This window comes from Artemia franciscana, chromosome 12 (assembly GCF_032884065.1).
Source record: "Artemia franciscana chromosome 12, ASM3288406v1, whole genome shotgun sequence".
Taxonomy (NCBI): Eukaryota; Metazoa; Arthropoda; class Branchiopoda; order Anostraca; family Artemiidae; genus Artemia; species Artemia franciscana.
In genome coordinates this window covers 14002403-14023186 of record NC_088874.1, presented here as the reverse complement: position 1 = coordinate 14023186, position 20784 = coordinate 14002403, and the positions used below count along the sequence as shown (strand labels likewise).

General features: G+C 35.6%; 2 protein-coding genes across 2 annotated transcripts in view; one reads left to right on the top strand and one right to left on the bottom strand.

Annotated features, from left to right (window-relative positions):
• Window positions 1-20784, bottom strand: part of LOC136033719 (solute carrier family 52, riboflavin transporter, member 3-B-like) — a 117813-nt gene that overhangs the window by 68755 nt on the left and 28274 nt on the right. The window lies entirely within an intron of this gene.
• Window positions 1-20784, top strand: part of LOC136033718 (probable D-lactate dehydrogenase, mitochondrial) — a 62554-nt gene that overhangs the window by 36817 nt on the left and 4953 nt on the right. The window contains exons 6-8 of the mRNA XM_065714603.1: window positions 2748-2876; window positions 4746-4964; window positions 11368-11479. Of these exons, the coding sequence (XP_065570675.1) occupies window positions 2748-2876; window positions 4746-4964; window positions 11368-11479 (460 nt within the window). The remainder of the gene's footprint in view (window positions 1-2747; window positions 2877-4745; window positions 4965-11367; window positions 11480-20784) is intronic.

Here is a 20784-nt window from a genome sequence, read left to right as displayed (position 1 = left end):
CCCCTTTCATATAAGGAGTAATTTCTGTTCGTTATAAGTTTTAATGTCGCTCCTTACTTTCATTTCAAAAAACTTGTTTTTTTTTTATTTAATTTCTGGAAGTTTTTGAATTAATGCATGTCTGATTTTGGCTCTCCGTACATAAATTATTAAAATGAAATTTGCTATTAATTCTTTTTTTGGCTAAATGGCTTTCTCTTAGTTTTGATCAGACGATTTTGAGAAATAAGGGGTGGGGAAGGAGGCCTAGTTGCCCTCCAATTTTTTCGGTTACTTATAAAGGCAACTAGAACTTTTAATTTTTTAATGAACGTTTTTATTAGTAAAAAATATACGTAACTTAAGAATTAACTTACGTAACAAACTTTTATATTCTTATATTTTTGATTATATATATGAGGGAGTTTGTCCCCTCGTTAATACCTCGCTCTTCACACTAAATCTTAAGTTTTGTCCCAATTCTTTAAGAATGACCCCTGAATCAGAAAGGCCGTAGAATAAATAGTTGAAATTACTAAAAATAATTTAGCATAAAGAGCGAAGTATTTATCTCCTTCTAAATACCTCGCTCTTTATGCTAAAGTATTATTAGAACCCCTCATATGCGTAATAATCTCTGTTCGTTTTAAGTTTTAATGCTTCTCCTTACTTTCAATTGAAAAAACTTTTTCATGTTTATATTTTCATTGTTTTTTTTTAATAGTAATGCTAGAAAATCCTGCGCCCTTTTCATTGAATTTCTCTTCCCCCATGAAATATTCCTCCAAGGAAAGATCCTCCCATATAGCCCCCTCCCCTGAACCCCACACCCAAACAAAAAAAATCCCCCTGAAAACGTCGGTACACTTCCCAATAACCATTACTGTATGTAAACATTGGTCAAAGTTAGTAACTTGCAGCCCCTCCTCCAGGGACTGTGGGGGGTAAGTCATCCCCAAAGGCATAGTTATTATGGTTTTCGACTTTGCGGAACAAAATGGCTATCTCAAAATTTTGATCCGTTGACTTTGGGAAAAAAATGAGCGTGGGAGGGGTCTAGGTGCCCTCCAATTTTTTCGGTCACTTAAAAAGGGCACTAGAACTTTTCATTTCCGTTAGAATGAGCCCTCTTGCAACACTCTGGGACCACTTGGTCGATACGATGACCCCTGGGGAAAAAAAAAACAAAAAAAAACAAACAAACAAATAAACACGCACCCGTGATTAGTCTTCTGGCAAAAAATACGAAATCCCACATTTTTGTAGATTGGACCTTGAAATTTTTTCTATAGGATTCTCTGATACGTTACGTTTTCGTTACGATCCTATGACTTTTAGGGGGTGTTTCCCCCTATTTTCCAAAATAAGGCAAATTTTCTCAGGCTCGTAACTTTTGATGACAAAGACTAAATTTGATAAAAGTTATATATTTTGAACTCAGCATAAAAATCCGATTCTTTTGATATATCTTTTAGCATCGAAATTCCGTTTTTTAGAGTTTCGTTTACTATTGAGCCGGGTCGCTCCTTACTACAGTTCGTTACCACGAACTGTTTGATGAGATAACTTTTAAACATCTGATACCATTTCTCTACTGCAATCCCAAGTGCGAAAAACCGAATGATAAACTCAGCTGAAATCACGAACAGAAATGGGTAGAAATAATAGATGGCAGCACTTTCGGACCCGTGGGAAAATGTCACTTTTTTGCTTCTGTGAATTTTTTATTTATTTATCACTCAAAGAAGATATATTGGTTGTGGGGCCGGGTAACTGCCGCATATATTAGATTTCAGTCCATCTTCAATTTGAAACTGGTGCCAGCCTGCGTACCTGCTAGAACGGAGCTTTCCACTCGAAAGCAGAAACATGGTGTGATGAAGCGAAAGCTTGACTACATAACTTCAGATTGTTGTCTCTGACACAGGCTATAAAACTCCACTTTACTTTACACACTATAGGCTCTGGCTCAGGGACTAGCAAAAACCGTCCTTTTTGGCCCCAGGCAAGAGTTCTACGAAGCTTTCCAAAATGCAAAGCCATATTCATCAATCCGGCCTAAGATCCATACTTACTGTAAAAACCGCAGAGGTTTGAACCTTACCAATTTCTAGGAATAAGCTGAAATTTGGGTGCTAGAAAAAAAAAACACAATTATTTCCTGTAATGCTGATTTGTACTGGGAATTTCTTCTTTTTTATACTTATATGTAAATGATTCTCACTCCTTTTTGAGGGTTTGAGAGGGGAAGAAGAAGCTCTACTCTTATTTTTGATAATTTTTGTTCGTTTTAGGTTTCATCTTTTCGTCGACATAGTATGTGTTATTTCCAAGCTCGTTATGACTATCCATTATTATTTTTGTTCGTTTTAGGTTTGACATAGTATGTGACTATCTCTTCTCGCTTTGGTTTAAGTAGGGTTCTTTGCTTTTTATTGGAAGTTTTTTTTTTCAACGGCATTTTAAATTGGTAAAAAAAAAAGGAGAGTGGCCTTGAGGAATCAAGGCCACTCTCCCTTAAAATCTGATCCTTAAATCTGATATTGACCAGATTTATTATTAACAAATAGAAACCCACAATTGGAACTATTTATTGGCATGCTTATATGATTAAGCGGTCCTAACAGAATTTAAAAGTTTTTATTTAGACTAATTAAAAAGACGCAGTTAATATGACTAAGGCCTTAATAATCACAAAAACAAGTAGGCCTTATGATTTTAGCCTTAAAAGAAATAATTTATAATTTAGTAACTTTTTTTTGTTTCAGAGCTGCTTGACGACGTGGCAATTGCAGCTTGTAATAGGTACAGCAAGCTTGACTACGATGTAACTCCTACACTCTTCTTAGAATTTCATGGTACAGAAAATGATGTCCTTGTACAAGCGGAAACAGTTGGTAAGGAGCTGTTTCTTGTATTTGCTAAAAAGATATAATTTCCAGTACGTACCAGGTTTTTGGTGACAAATTTGACCGAATTTTATTGAATCAAATTTTGAAGCATACCTTTAATTTATCTGGCTTTTGGGTAGCTTTCTAAATTTCTTGCTCTTTAAAAACATCCTTGCTCTTATGGTAATTTTGTACATTCCCTGAAATTATCAGCAATTGCCGCTGAAACTTTTGCTTTGGCAGAGCATATGTTTATTGCCCTGACCACAGATTCAGACACAAAAACACGATATTTAACTAGGACAAGCCTCTAACGTGACATCAGGACTTTAGGCAAGCTATAGTGCCCAAATAAGGGATGTTCTCTTGGGAGTATTGTCCCTATCTTTAGAGCCCCAGGAGTCTTACCGCTGGAGTATTGTATATAACGCTACTCCCAATGCTACTGCTTCCATGCCTTCCCAAGACGAGAACATAATTTGCGCTTTACTAAAAACAAAATACATTTATAATGTTTTCAATTTTTTATTAAAAAAGAAAATTATCAAAACTTTAAGAAATAAATATCATTATATGTCAATTAAACTGACAATCCGCGTTTTTTTTTTACTAAAGCGCAAGTTATGCTCTGGTCTTGAGAAGGCATGGGGGTTATCAGCCCTGCTCATGTTAATTTTTGCTCGTTTTGTGTTTGACTCGGCTATTTATTGTAATTTCTGTTCGTTTTGAGTTTCATGTATTTATTGATAGTGATCTGCGGTAGTTTTACGTTTGGAAGATTATTTGACTTTATTTTGGCTTATTCTTGGCTTAATGGAGCTCTTTATTCTTCTTTTAAAAGATTGTTTTGTGGAAAAGGTTTTTTAAATTAACCTCGTATAGTAAGTATGTCAAATCCTCCCTTGTAAAAATGTCCCCTGGAAAATTCCCCCTCTTTTCGGAAATTTCTCCACCAAAAGAAGGTTCTCCCTATTGAAATCCACCCCAAGCACCCCCCCTCGATAAAAAAAAATCATGCGTAAACAACGGGCAAATAACTTACAGGTCTCTCCCCATGTACTGTGGGGGGGGGTTCATTTTGTGGCTAAAAACATAACTATTTACTCTTTCAACTATACTGAACAAAAAGGTTATCTCAGAATTTTGATCCGATAATTTTATTTTTATCAGATAATTTTGGAGAAAAAATGGGCTTGAGAGGGGGCCAGTTGCCCTTGAAAAGAACTTGAAAGTTCACTTGAAAAAAACACTAGAACTTTTAATTTCTGTTCAAATGCTCCCTCTCCCGATCTTTAGGACCATTATCTCAATACTATCATCCGTGGAAAAAAATAAATAAATAAAAATGCATCCGTAATCTATCTTCTGGTAAAAATAGCGAAATTCCATATTTTTGTCGATGGGATCTTGAAATTTCTACAATAGGGTTAGCTGATACGCTAAACATGATGATGTGATTTGTATTAAGATTCCTTGAATTTCCCCCTATTTTAAAAATCAAGCAAATTTTGTCAGGCTTGTAACTTTGATGGGTAGCACTAAAGTTGATGAATCTTTATATTTGGAATCAGCATAACAAGCTGATTCTTTTGATGTATCTACTGGCATTAAAATTCCGGTTTTTAGTGTTTTGGTTACTATTGAGCCGAGTCGCTCTTTGCTTGCAGTTCGTTCCCACGAACTGCATATGTTGAATGATATTAGTTCCTGGAAATCTCAGCCATTCAACATTCAAAATTTTATTTAAGACTTTTTTTTCAATCTTACGATGATAAACGAAAATTTGTTAAAAATATATTTTGCTCTATTTTGACTTAGCTAAAATGGACATTTTATAATTATCATTTTATATTGTTAATTTGCTTTGTTTTGCAGCTGAAATCGCTCGTTCAAATGGTGGCTCTGATTTTCAATGGGCAAAAGAAGCAGAATCCAGAAACAAGCTTTGGAAAGCACGGCATGACCTTCTATACGCCACTCTAGCTTTGCAGCCAGGATCGCGGGCCATTGTCACTGATGTTTGTGTTCCTATTTCGAAGCTGCCAGATTTAGTTGTTCAAACTAAAGATGACGTCTTAAAAACGGGTTTAATCAGTACGTTATTATTTTTCAAATATTTTGAGTGTATTCCAAAAAGGCACATAGGCAAGAAATAAAAAGAAACATTTTTTTTTAATTTCATTGAAAAATGTCGAAAAACTTATCTTTATTTTGGAGGGGGGAGACGCAAACTCTCCTACTTCCTGGCTTGGAAAATATTTACTTGCTGTCAGAGACTAATTTCTTAAAGAATTCCTGGGATCGGGGACTTACGGTAAGTATTTTATTACGTATTTTCATTTTTTTATAATTATGTACATTTCTACTTTTATGTTACATTTATATTTTTGTTTGATTTTTGCATTTTATCGTACATTATTAAAAAAGATTATCACTGGAAAGACAATTAGCATGCTTTGTGAAACATTATAGCTTGGTTTGCATGAAAAGTATAAAATACAAAATGTCATTCCTACTCAGTCTTACACGTTCACTATTGAGGATGCAGATAGTCAAAAAATGATTTAACCCAGTTCGTTGGGGCCAATGAATTTCTTAAATAGCAAAAGATATCATTTTTTTTTAATGTACTTACTTACTTGTACTTGGATCAGGACACAATCTATGTAGCTCTTCCTGGCGACAGAATCTGGGAGACTGTTGAATTCCCCAGGTTACGATTTTGGATTAATGGGGCAATAATTTCGAGCCATGAAGGGTCGCAGTGTCATGGTCGCATCTGCGACCGTGTCTCCAGAACCCGCCAATCGGCTCGAGGTCAGATTTGACGCAGTTGAGCCAAGTTTTGGCTTGTCTTCCGCCTTGTTATCTCCAATCAGGTGCTTGTTTGCAGTGTAGGCTTTGATTTGTAAAAGTGTTTGCCGCTCTTCGGAAAAAACAGTCGAACCAGGACAAGCGTTGGCGTCGAATGAGAGTTGTGATGCTGTAATTCTGGTCACATCATTGGCAGATGATTGTAAGCTGATGCAATGCAAAATTGGATTTCTTCGCTATGTCCATCGTTGATGTCGACGTACGATCTGAGGTACTTCAATTTATTGAAAAGTTCAATCTGCCTTTGTTCAGGGGTTATAGGGGTAGAGCTTACATCCGGGGCATTAGACATAGCTTAAGTCTTCACAATATTAATATTGAACCCCATTGGGGCATTTGCTTCGGAGACTTTCAGAAGCATGTTCGGGCTTTGCCAACAGATTCATTTCTTCACTTCAGTTCACTCGGGTTTAATTGAAAAAAAATATAACAAATCATAACTTATATAATCTCTATTCTCTACTTCTCTATGCGAAAATTCATGCTGCGTCCCTTAATGCCTCAAAAATTATTACGCACTATGGCTCTCCCTCCACTCCTCGATACAACCATGGCCCCTCCCTTCAATATCATCCTTACAAGTCCCTACCATTCCATCCAGGAGCAAACCATTCCAATCTCTACTTTAAAAAAAATTACTCTATAATGACTAAATTTTCTTATTTATTTAAATTCTTTATTCAATTTAACCTATTTCAAAGCAAGATATTTTTTTTTTTTTAAAGAACCAAGGGAGCTCCTAACTCTCAGTTCAAGCGGAAGGGCAAAGCATAGATTACAGCATTTTGGAACGTTATGGTTCGGGTTAAGGAGACGAGTTAGGTCATTTATATGGACTAAAAACAAAATAGGACCGAGGGTCGATCCTTGAGGCAGACCGAGTTTCACAGTAGTGTCGTTCCTCGGATCGTCACCAATGTAGATACACCCATTTTGAAGGTAAGATTCGAACCATCGCAGGGCTATCCCTCTCACTCCAATATGTTCGACTTTCCCTGTAAGATTGTGTGATCCAGACTGTCAAAGGTTTTTATGATGTCAACCAATATAGTAGCCGGCAGCATACCTGAGTCAAGTGCCCCGTTGATGAATAAGCTTAGGGATCCCAGAGTATCTTCTGTTGAATGACTAGGTCTGAAGCCAAACTGACGACTATCATTTTTTTTTTCAGGAAACTGGTAAAGTAGTCATTGCAAGGGTTTTTCAAAAACTTTTGAAAAAACAGATAATATTGATATGGCTCAGAATTTCGATTAATCATCTTGAGGGCCACCTTTATGCAAAGGGATTAATCTCGCTTTTTTCAGTACCGAAGGAAAAACACCACTTCCTAGAGACAAGTTTACCAAATAAGTTAATGGCTCTAGGATAGAAGGGAGGACTTCTTTCAGGGCTTTCGTTTGTATCTGGTCAAATCCAGATACTGATGTTTCTTTCAAGGTCTTTACAATTAGCTCTACTTTCAGTTGATGTCACAGGAATTATTGCCAGTGATGTGGTTCATGCTGAGCCAAGGTAATACTTGTAAGGTTTATGGGGACTTCTCGCAGAATTAACTGTAATTCCTCCTATCTCTGCGAAAAAACCTTTACAGCCTCTCCGTTGACAAAAAGTCTGGAAGGCAATTCTGCTCTCTTATCATTTGGTCGCAAAACCGAACTAATGACCTTTCAGATTTTTCGTCCATATCTCTAGGTTTTCTCTGTTTGGGTGGTTTCTGTAATTTGCCCATAACTTGTTTTTCTTATTTATGCACATGAGTAAGCTTTCGGTAACCCATAGACATATAGGTGTATTTTTTCTTCCTTGGTTTCTTGGCTTCTCTTTAAAACAGCATGTTTTATATGTAGCTACAAACACATTGTGGAAAACTTCAAAACCTTCAGTCACTTCTTCTTTTGCTAAGACACTGTCCCAAGAAACTTTTTTTAACTCTTCTTTTTCACAGTTTGAGATTCTCCTCTTTAAGGGTAATTACTTGTAGATCCTGCTTAGTTCTTACGAGTGGAGTTGACATCCTCGCTGTGTTGAAGTTAGTGTGTAGGAAAGTGATCAGATAGTGTGTAGGGATAGGAAAATGATCAGATGTGTCGCTAGTGATAACTGATACCATCGCTGGAGATAACGTAGAAAAAATGTTGTCAATCAGTGAATTTTTATTTTCTGTTACTCTGGCTCGAATCATAGTTGAAGGGTAAAGATTAGATCCTGGCATAATAGTGAGAAGATCCATTGAGCTGTTTGTTTGAGGAAAGGCTAGATTAATGTTAAAATCACTCATGATGATCACATCTCGGTTCTGGTTTCCTATCAGCTGCAAAATCTGAATTAGTATATTCATAAAAGCAGAAACAGAATCTGATGGTGAGCGATATATCTCTCCAGTCAATATCTTTTTCTTAGAAGGCACATATAGCTCAAGGAAAAGTGATTCAAAAATGCCTTCCACATTCTGGCTCAGTTGGTTGTTAATATGCACAGTATATTCATTGCTCGCATAAATAACCAATCCTCCACTGCGAGCTTCTTTTCTATGTAAAAACTTTGATGCATAGCCTGGGATATCTAGGAGGATATCCGTTTGTCCCGTAAGAAATGTTTCACACAATCCAATTAGATCGGGTTGCAGATGTTGACACATTGAAGTTAATTCCATAAACGACGAACACAATCCTTGACAGTTTAAGTTGAAGCACACAACTAAGAGTCAGAGCGTCCCTTCGTCAAATCTATTAAATCAACATATTTACTTCTATGAAATTTACTTTCACTAAATAACGGCAATTCGTCTTCATTACTTATTTTTTCATCAAAAATTTTTTTTCTGAATCCAAAAAAGAATTCTCTAATTGCTTTAACTGGTTATAATTTTATGGTAATGAAGAGGTGATTAGCCCCTGGGATGAACAATAGGAACTCATTACTTTCCCAATAATTTCCAGGGGACAAGGCTGTATCTTGGAGTGAAGCAAAAGCCATGAGAAATACACACACCCGTAGGAGCTTTTTTAACTCTGAAAGAGAAACACGAAACAAAGAATCAAAAATCAAGGAAGGTTCGAGAACTTAATCAACTTCTGACGCTGGCAAGGATGGGGTATTTTTACACCAAAATCTAATCAATTGGCAATCAACTTATGCTGATAAAACTTATGAAGGAGAGGAGCACACTCACTTATGACTCTGAGTCTAATTCCTCAGGTTGGATAGCTGGCAGTTTAGCCAACTATCCATAGTTGGCAGTTTATCCAACTATAGTTAGCCAACTAGTTTAGCTAACTGGGTCATAGCAGTCATCTAGTTACTTCGCCCATTGGGAATTTTTAGACTTTTTAACATCCAACCACATTCTGACGCCTTGTTGAACAAGACCAGTTTCTTCAACTTTCTCAGCTGTCACTTTAGATGTTTTTAGCTTGTACCCTAATGACAAAAGTTCCTTTCTTCCTTTACCTAGCTCCGCTGGTAAGTCAGTCTTCTTAAGTTTTCCACACTCCTTCATGATCACCGACCAGTCGAAACCATCTAGGCTTACAAAAATAGGCTCTACAACTTTTTTTCGCTATGTCCCACTTCAGAGGCTCAGACAACTCTCTGGTTCTGGTCGACTAGATTTCTTTAAAATACGATAAACGGCACTCATACTTGTTTGTTCAGCGTTTGGTATTCCAAGCTTAGCCTCAAAAATGAGGCTACAATCTGCCGAAAATTTTCAGAGCCTTGTGAAGCTTCAATTCAGTGTATAATGATGTCATTTTTTCTTGCATATATTTCTGTTCGCAAATTAGAAGTCTTCACTTGGACGAGCTCAGTCTTGAGAAATTTATTTTCTGCACTGAGTAGTTTATTTTCAGTCTATAACTTCGAAATTAACTGTAGCATTTCGTCCATCCGCCGTCAAAATGTTCTTTTGTCACTGCCATTACTGATTTCTGACGATAATGCCGCTTTGCCTATCTAGTGTACTAAAACAACATCGAGTGAAACTTACTCGCAAGGGCCCCGTTTTGTAATAAAACCAGTTATTACTGGGGCCGCTTTCATCAAATGCAAATCTGAGATCCTATTCGATCGAGCTTGTGAAAAACTTGTCTGTATCCGAGGGGCGTGGCTGCAGCAAATTCATTCTGCACAGCGGAGAACCACACTGCATGAATGCTCAGCGATAACTGAAGATAACTGATTTGCCAAGAAGAGCAACATCATCGGCATAATCCAGGTCGATGGTACTGAAATCAGGGCTAATCTTGACTCCTTCGAAGTTTAGCCGATGTTTCAATAGATGGTTGGCTAGTTCACTTTTTATAGGAGTCTCCGAAGCCTCCGACGCTTCGCTTGCCGGGAATGCCGCAACCAAAGTCGGTTTTCTAATTCTTTCTGCCATTTCCATCGATTCGCGGGAAAATATTTAACCGACGGGTCCCCAGTCCGACGGCTCCAATTGTCTCCTTCTGCGTGTTTGCCGGTGTCCTCCAAGGTTAGGTTGGCAGGGCCGTTGCCACCCTTCTGCCACGGTGAGACCACGAAACTAGATCTCTCTCTGAAGATCTAGGGACGGAGAAGGTGCCTGTGGTGCACCCCAGAGGCCCACAACCCTGTCTAAGGGTGGAACAGGAACCATTATCCAGCAATTCTAGCTTATGAATGATTAAGATTTGATTATGAATGATGAAGTTTATAGTTTTAATCCATAATTCAAATCAAACTCTGCAAAATGTGAATAAGAAAAATGTGTTACTGAGCAGAGTGGCGGTAAGGCTAAGAAAATGAATTTTCTTTTATGTTTTGTTATTTATTGCACCCTGACATATAATAAAAGAAAAACAAGAAACGATAGTTACAGAAAACAACTAGTCTCCTGTCTGTCGTTTAACAATTATAAAAATGATCCTTAATAATGAGGTAAAATCTTTTAAAATTTGAATTTTAAAAATTATTGAAGAGGAAAAATTGAGATATTAGAGAAACAAAGCCAAGGAACAAAAACTTTTAGCCATTAGGGTATAGGGAGCCTGTCCGGCCAAATCACGCAATAATTTCCCATTAAAACAACCAAGAGACAAAAAATAAAATAAAGTTTCAGTCAAATCTATGGATAAAAATAAAAATCGTGCATGACTACAGCTCTAATAGCAATTTTTTTTTGTGAATGACACAAATCAGAGTGAAAATTTAAAATACGTTATTTTTGTTTTAAAAAGTCTAGAAGATGGATTTTTCTGTCGGCGTGATGAAAACGAGTAATTGCAAAAGAACAAATTATTAGTAGACAAAACTTAGAAAAAAAACTGATGCTAATATACGCTTTTGAAACTTGGTTCACTGCATTTTTTGCTTCTTTGTTATAAGTGTCCAATTTAAATCATTGGTCAACACGAATCGGTCGAGTCTTGCCTTTTTTTTATTAACAGACGTAACCATAACGTGACTCGGGTATAATTAGTCAAGTATTCCAGGCCCTCGTTTCCATATGCTCTAAAAAAAGAGCAGATCTCATTCTAACATGAACCTAGAAGAAAAAATTTTCTGGTAGGGAAGGGGAGATTTCTCACAAACAGTCCCTTTTTTTCTGTGACTGTGAAGAGAAAGTGGATGTTGAACTAAATTTGAGCTTTTATTGCAGGCCCCATATTGGGACACGTTGGAGATGGAAATTTTCACGCATTCATATTGTTCGATCCAAATGATGAAGCCTCTCTGAAAAGAGCAAAGGGGGTAGCTGTGAGACTAGCAGAGTGAGAACTTCTCTAACTTTGAATTTTAAGTTCATTATGCTTATTGAAAGAAGGAAAGTAGAAAAAAAAAACTAACTCAAACAATTAGACATAAAAAGATGTGAAAAAGAGCAAAAAATATTTCATATGAAGCAACAAAAATATGTAAACTATAGCGTTTTTTGTGTGTGTTTTTTTTTTCGTTACTTTTTTCATAGGCAACGCAATAGCCTTGACTATGAAAAAAGAACCTGCAGGGCAAGGGCTGTAAGTTACGCCTTGGCGGCATATAAGGTATGTATAGAAAGGGTGATCGTAAAAACTCCGGAGTGGGGCTCATTGGATTGGTAATCAGACGTTCTAGTGCCCTGTTTAAGATTCAGAGTGATCGGAGGGTGGATATCCCATATTTTCCCGAAATACATCTAATAATAATTTTGAGATGGCCGTTTGTTGTCGTAGAGACTTCGAAAAGAGCTGATTTGATCAGATATTGAAAGGGCTAGTGCCGTCTTCAATAGTCGAAAGTGATTAGAAGGCAACTAACCCCTCCTCCTAAGCCTATCATTTCCCCAAACACATCCAATCAAAATTTTGAGATAGTCATTTTGTTCAGCGTAATTGAAAGGCCCGGAAACTATGTCTTTAAGGATGAGTCTCATAGCCCTCAGGGCAATGGTTATAAGTTATGCCCTGGGGGTACATAAGGTATCCATAGAAAGGGTGATCGTGTAAAATTCGGAAGGCCCTCACTGGATGGGTTATCAGAAGTTCTAGTGTCCTTTTTAAGATTGGGAATGATCAGGGAGTGGATACCCCCCTCCCTCCACACCTCGTATCTTCCCGAAATGCATCTAATAGAAATTTTGAGATGGACATTTGGTGTCGAAGAAACTTCAAAAAGAGATTGAAAATTGAAAGGGCTATTGTTCTTTTTAATAAAGCTTTATTGATTTTTTTTTTTTTTAGTAAGGCTTATACAGACAATTTTAACCTGTACAATAAGTCTGCTAACATTTACGATGCACTTACATCAAGAAGTGAAAATAATCATTTGTATACGACTCTGAAAAAGTTATGCAAGCCTCGCTTCTCATAGAGACTATCGGTCTTGGCTTTACACTAGTTAGCCATGGCTCTCAAGTATTTCAACATTTCCACTAAGCTGATAATTCAAATTGCTTTCATAGTTTTTGATCAAAATCTAGGCTATGTTGTAACTGTTGTAATTTTTTCTTCATTTTTTCTCAACACTTTCCTACGATTCACTTTCCTTTTGCCTTTCTCTCATTTTACCGTTTTTTTTTTTAATCTAATATGTAGCCTACTTGAGCTGAGTCCTTTTATTTAAAACTAGCTGTTGGGGTGGCGCTTCGCGCCACCCCAACACCTAGTTGGTGGGGGCGCTTCGCGCCCCCCCCCCCCCAAGCCCCCCCGCGCGCGTAAGTCGTTACGCGCCATATTAGTTACGCGCCATTGTAGTTGTGTCCCTATGTCCCACCTGTGAATATAGATATATATATATATATATATATATATATATATATATATATATATATATATATATATATATATATATATATGTTTTTAACTACGTAAAACTTGCGAATATACAACATTCTTTGCTGTCCCATTGTCTGTGCATATAAATAGATTGTCAGGTTTACCGACTCTTGAACATGCAACATATAATGGTCCATGGGAAAACAATCCGTATTCAGATCTATACCTCATGATTCTAATGATTGCCCTTGAGCTTTGTTGATAGTGATTGCTAATCGACCATTCCCTGAGTCGCCATCGTCATTTATATATCCCCCTGTGCACCCCGGCGTCCCCTTTGTAGTTATGTCCCTGTGTCCCGGTCGTCATTTATATTCCCTGTGTCCCGGTCGTCATTTGTGTCCCGGTGTTCCAGTCTATGATTTCTCTTTGAGTGTCCCGGGCGTCATTTATATTCCTTGTGTCCCGGTGTCCCGGTCGTCATTTATATCCCCCTGTGCCCCCCGGCGTCCCCATTGTAGTTGTGTCCCTGTGTCCCGGTCGTCATTTATATTCCCTGTGTCCCGGTCGTCATTTGTATCCCGGTGTCCCGGTCTGTATATACATTCGTTTTTTAGTTTTGTTTTTCTCCTTTATTTTTTTCCTTTTTTCTTTTTTTTCTTTTTTAGTTTATTTAGATTTTTAGATTTTTTAGTTTTTTTATTAGTTTTTAGTTTTTTTGTAGTTTTTACCATTTTTTTAGTTTTTTTAGTTTTTTTTTTTACTTATGCCCTGGTCGTCATTTATACTCCCTGTGTCCCGGTCGTCATTTGTGTCTCGGTGCTTTGTTGATTGCTAATTTATATTATATTTATATTTATATTTTTTATATTTATTAATATTTTTTAGTTTTCTTTTTCTCTTATTTTTCAGTTTTTTCCTTTTTTTTAGTTTTTTAGCTTTTTTAGTTTTTTTTCTTTTTAGTTTTTTTGTAGTTTTTACCTTTTTTAGTTTTTTTTCTTCTTTTGTATTAGTGTGAAATAATTCAGACGTCATATGCGGACAAACACGACGTCACTCGACAGACAGACAGACAGACATAACCCACAAACAACTTATTTTTATATATATTTATTCATATTTTTTTAGTTTTCTTTTTCTCTTTTATTTTTCAGTTTTTTCCTTTTTTTTAGTTTTTTTCTTTTTTAGTTTTTAGTTTTTTTTAGTTTTTTACCTTTTTTTAGTTTTTTTTAGTTTTTTTAGTTTTTTAGCTTTTTTAGTTTTTTTATTAGTTTTTATTTTTTTTGTAGTTTTTGCCTTTTTTTATTTTTTTCAGTTTTTTTTTTAGTTATTAGATTTTTACCTTTTTTTAGTTTTTTTTAGTTTTTTAGCTTTTTTAGTTTTTTTTTCTTTTTAGTTTTTTTTGTAGTTTTTACCTTTTTTAGTTTTTTTCTTCTTTTGTATTAGTGTGAAATAATTCAGACGTCATATGCGGACAAACATGACGTCACCTGATCCACACACAGATCCACACACAGACAACTTATTTTTATATATATAGATTAGAGCCACCCTTGAGCCTCCTTACGTCATTTGGTAATTTTCTCCAAATTCAAGAATAAGAATAGAGGCAAGAAATAAGAAATTAAACCGACCATTCATAGAGCACTCAATTCATTCACTCTATGTGTGCCGTGATGATGAGTTAATACTCTGCAAATCATAAAGATCCTTCGTAGAATTATTGTCAAAGAGCCCAAATATGCCTAAGATAGATTTACAAATACCAATGGCATCACTGCAACAAACACTGGTAACCAAGGGAACTAAGATTTTTACGCTAACAAATAAATGAGGAAATTAATTATAAGAAGATTAGAAGCTACCCTAGTTTCAATTTTAATTAGTAATTTTTCAATATCCCTCTTCAGGAGGGCAACTAAGCCCCCTCCCATAACCACCATTAGCTAAAACATATCTAATCAAAATTTTGAGATAGCCATTTTGTTCAACGTAGTTGAAAGATCCGGAAATTATAATTTTAAAATCACAACCCCCGTACAACCCTCAGGGTAAGGGTTGTGAGTTATGCCCTGGGGGCATATAAGGTATATATAGAAAGGGTGATTGTATAAATTTCGGAGTGGGAATATTGGATTGGCCTCCCAGGTCCACCATTTCCCCAAACACATCCAATAAAAAATTTTAAATTTTTGTTCACGTAATTGAAAGGTGTGGAACTTCTGTCTTTGAGCATGGCATCCCCCCTCCCCACTGCCCTTGGGGCAAGAGTTGTCAGTTATGCTCAGGGGGCATATAAGGTATATATATAGAAAGGGTGATTGTATAAATTTTGTGGGGGTTTGCTGGATTAGCAAACAAGCACCACCCCACGCCTACCATTCCCAAAACACATCCAATCAAAATTTTGAGATAGCCTTTTTGTTCAGTGTACTCGAAAGGTCTGGAAATTGTGTAGTTGACGGCCCCCATACCTTCTCAAGACCATTACATAATTTGCATTTTACTAAAAAAATGAAATGGCTATGGATTGTCAGTTTAGTACACATACTCTGATATATTTTCCTTAAAGCCTTAAAAAAATTTAATTTATCAAAGTTAAAAAAGCTAAACATTTAAACGTATTTTGTTTATTTAAATCATACAATAAATAACTGAGTCAAATTCAAAACGAGCAAAAATTAAAATGAGTAGGGCTGACAACCCCCATGCCTTTTGAAGACTAGAACGTGATTTACACTTTACTGATAACAACATATATTTAAAATGTTTCACTTTGTTTTTACCTGTTTAAAAAAATGTTACTAGATATATGAAGGGGGAGTCCTTCCCCTTGCACTCCAATTACAGCACGAGTGTCTGATGCCCTTTTTAAGAGTAATAAGAGATTGGATACAAGTAGCATTTCTCTCAAGCCCGTTTATTTTCCAAACACATCCAGTCAAAATTTTGAGACTGCCATTCTGGTTCGGCATAGTTGAACGGTCCAGCAACTATGTATTTAGGGATATTAGGCATGTCAACCCCTCTCAATTATACACTTGGCCCATTATGCTTCAAAACTAAATATTTCTATAAATAAATCAAAAGTCATTGTGATAAATGGTTTCCAAAAAGACACGTCAGTAATATATCCAGAACGACTCGGGGTATAAAGTTGAGACTTTGGGGGATATTACTATTACTACATCTACTCTTATAATTTAAATAAAGAAAAAGAATGTAAGCGTCTCCAGGTTGTCAAAGAGCACAGATAGAATCTTTCGGAAATGATATTAAGCTTTATTTTTCAGGTCAAATTCAGAAGCTAAAAGATTAAATTAAAAAAATACTATTAGTGTCAGGATAAACATTTTTTGTAAATGTTTCTCCAACATACAAATAGCAACCCACACTATGGATTCTGAATGAAGAAAACATAAAAGATATACAATATTTTTTCCCATGAAAAAGGCAATGTCAATAAGAAACGAACAGAAATTAATTAAAAAAAACTTTCTACAAGCAAAATAAAAGATCAAGAAAAGCAGCTTCCCCTACAGGAAATCTCACATTCCTTGAGGAATGACAGAGAAGACTCGTAAAAAATAAATATGGCAAACAGCAATTCATCATCATTCTGGAAAAACTCGGATATATCGATTTATGCCAAATCTCGTTGCTTAAGGTACTTATAAGAATGTTTTGCTATTATATTTGTAATAAATTTATTTAACCGTATCAATTTGGTCTTAGATTTTCGTTAGAGCTGGATTAAGGAGAAAAAAGAATGAAACAGACTTTTTTTCTAAAGATCAGAGATGAATTAACAGGATATTTTCATTAAAAAAATTAAAGAAAGCTCTTTAGATTGCAACAAACTCAGCTAGTTGGTAAATTCTGAGTGTTTTAGTTGCTGAGTTAGCAACAAAAATTTAATAAAAGCAATTTGAGTACAACTAACTCAACTAATTGATAGATTCCACATCTAATTGATAGATGTGTTTTAGTTGCAGGTTGAGTACTAAGAATTTACTAAAAGCGTTTTTGAGTACAGAAAACACAGCTAGTTGATAAGTTCCGTGTATTTTACTTGTAGGTAGAGTACGAAAAACTTAACGAGAGCACTTTTGAGTACAATAAATTCAGCTGGTAAATTCCGAGTGTTTTAGTTACCGACAGGGTAGAAAAAAGCTAATAAAAACACTTTTGTGTACAACAAATTCAGCTAGTTGGTAAATTCCGAGTGTTTTAGTTGCTGACTGAAAATTAAATTGAATGAAAGCACTTTTGAGTTAAAAAAAACTCAGCTAGTTGATAAATTCCGAGGGTTTTAGTTTTAGGCTTAGTATCAAAACATTTAATAAAAGCACTTTTGATTAAAAAAACTCGACTAGTTGGCAAATTCTGAGTGTTTTAGTTGCTAATTGAATACTAAAAATTTAATTAAAGCACTTTTAAGCACAACAAACTAACCTAGTTGATCAATTTCGTATCCTCTAGTACAATAAACTCAGCTAGTCGGTAAATTCTGAGAGATTTAGTTACCAATAAGTGTTTTAGGCGCTGACTGAGAACAAAATTTAATGAAAGTTTTTTATAGTACAACAAACGCAGCTACTTGACAAATTCCGACTGTTTAGTTGCTGGCTGAGTACCAAATATTTAATGAAAGCACTGTAGAGTACTCAACTAGTTGGTAAATTCCGTCTTTTTTAGTTTCTGACTAAATATCCAAAATTTAATAAAAGTACTTTTGAGTACTTTACCTCAGTTACATGAAATTCCGTGAGGTCTGCCATATATTCACTTGCAGTCCTAGACGGCCTTATTTTTGACTACCTCAAGTGCTGCCATTTATTTCATTTTAGTTATAAATGGCAGCACAACTGATTTCTTTGCCTAGGTTATATTATGTCAACTGATTTTAAGCTAGGCTGGTTTGGGTTCAGTAATCGTGCCTGCACTACAAGTATTATTTTTCTAAAAGAAAAGCTCATGGAATGATATATTTATATCATCTTCATTTTGTATCTTAAAATATCACAAGTGATTTTTTGTTATAAGTATATTTAGTATGATTTTAAGACATGAAAAAAAAATTTGAAAAAAATTTCAAAGTTAAAAAACTAAGTAAAAAAATGTGACTACAAACCTCGTTTTACTAATAAAAAATCACGACTGACATATTCATATTATCTTCATTTTGGATTTTTAGATTATTGCAAGTGATTTTTTTGTTATTATGTGATTTTAAGACATAGAAAAAAGTTGAAAAATTCATTGAAAAAAATCAAAGCTCAAAAACAATTGGGGGCCATTAAGGTCCTGGAGGGGGCATGGGGCCCTGGAAGAGAACTCGGGGACCTAAACTCATGTGCAAGCCTGGTAATGGAAAACCGGTGTGCCTAGGACCATTAAATTACAAAAAGAATAGGTGGCCGATTGTAGTCAACACAATTTTTGGAGATCAAAACAAGTTTCATTAACCCTCAAAGGAATATGTCTGTTCAGCAAGCATCTTAAATCACTGTGGTATGTATATTCTTGGAATAATGCCAAAAAAGGTGCCAGGAAACAAGTCACCGGTAGTGTTTACCATATATCCAACTTCAATTGAGAAATTGATTGCACAATTAACTTGTTACGATACAGTGACGTTTAACACCAGTTGGCTGGCGTCCCAGAAACAATACATTGATTATTTGTTGTACTCAAAAGTGCTTTTATTAAATTTTTAATGCACAGTCAGCCGCTAAAATACTCGAAATTTATCAACTATCAGAGTTTGTTGTGCTCAAAAGTGCTTTTATTAAATTTTTGATGCTTAGTCAGCAACTAAATCGCTTGGAATTTACCAACTACCTGAGTTTGTTGTGATTAAACGTGCATTTATTAAAATTTTGATACTTGAGTATACCAGCGACATGAGTTAGATGTGATAAAAAGTGCTTTTATTAAATTTCTGATACTTAGTCTGCAACAAAAGAACTCTGAATCTAGCAACTAGCTGAGTTTGTTGTAGTCGAAAATGCTTTTATTAAGTTTTATTTTAATCCATCATAGCTTAGTTTGAGCTCAGCAGTGCGATTGCTTCTCGTGTCAAGCCTAAAAATAAAGACGGGTCCAGGCACATCCATAAAACGGAGTTTTAAAATATACCATATATTTTACTGTGTCGGATGGAAATACCACGATCAGTTATACCCCTTGGTATCAACTGTTTATAGAATTTCAGTTTCTTGTACTCTACAGTGCTTTTATTAATTTATTTTTAAACACAGTCAGCAACTAGAAAACTCAGAATTTATCAACTATTACAGTTTTTTGTACTCAAATGTGCTTTCCTAAGTTTTTGATGCTAAGTCAGCAACTAAAACACTTGGGGTTTACCAACTACCCAAGTTTGTTGAGATCAAAAATGTTTTTTTTTATATTTAGTCGGCAACTAAAACACTCCCAATTCATCAACTACCTGAGTTTGTTGTAGTCGAAAATGCTTTCATTAAATTTTTGATATACAGTCAAGAACTAAAATTCTCAGGTTTACCAATAGTTGAGTTTTTTTGTAGTCAAATGTGCTTTTATTAAATTTTTTGATACTCAGTCGGCAACTAAAGCACTCGAAATTTACCAACTAGCTGATTTTATTAAAGGTTTTGATATGCAGTCACTAATTAAAACACTTTGTGTGGGTGTGCCTTTGTAGGTGTGTATGTACGAGTCTGTGTCCCTCTATGTCTGTGTGCCTGTTTGTTTGTGTGCCTGTGTTTCTTTTTCTCCGTCTGTCCGCTATACAAAGTCCGAAAATGTTCACATATCACAAACTTCTTTTTTTATTCAAAACCTTTTATTTTCAAAGATAAAATAATGCTAACATGGTTATCTCACTATATTCACATACTGATTCATATCACCATATTTAGTGTATTTCACAGTTGCATTTAAAACATCTTGAATTCTATGTATATCTGCAGTCATAAGACATACATTTTCAAGATTGTCCTTAAAACAACTTTAGAATTCACTGTATCGATTAGGAAATGATAGACTACTGTGAGTGTATTAAGGTATACCATATTCTAACCAAAATGTCAGATGAGCCTCTTCCTTGCTGGGATTTTCCACAAATATAGATTAAATCGTGATTTCCTCTGTTTTTGTATCTGTGTGTCGGTTTTTATGGCACTTTGTATTAACCAAGTGACATATAGCTATCGCAAATTCTGTCAGTCGGTCTGTCAGTCTTTCTGTCTGTCCCGGTTTCGCTAGTTTAGGCACATCCAGATAAGCTAGGACAATGAAATTTGGCAGGCGCATCAGGCACCGGACTAGATTAAATTAGAAATAGTCGTTTCCCGATTTGACCATCTGGGGGGGAGTGGGGGGCCGGTTAATTCGGAAAAATAGAAAAAGTTAAGTATTTTTTACTTACGAACGGGTGATTGGATCTTAATGAAATCTAATTTTTGGAAGGATATCATGTTTCAGAGTTTTTAATTTTAAGTCCCGACTCCGATGACATTGGGGGGAACCTAAAATCTTGGAAAACGCTTACAGTGGAGGGATCGGGGTAAAACTTGGTGGGGAAAATAAGCAGAAGTCCTAGATACGTGATTGACATAACCGGAACGGATCTGCTCTCTTTGGGGGAGTTGGGGGTCAGGGTTAATTCTGAAAAATCAGAAGAAATGAGGTATTGTTAACTTACGAAGGGGTGATCGGATCTTAATGAAATTTGATGTTTAGAAGGATATCGTGTCTCAGAGCTGTTATTTTAAATATCGACCGGATCCGGTGGCATTGGGGAGAGCTGGGGGAATTAAAATCTTGGAAAATGCTTA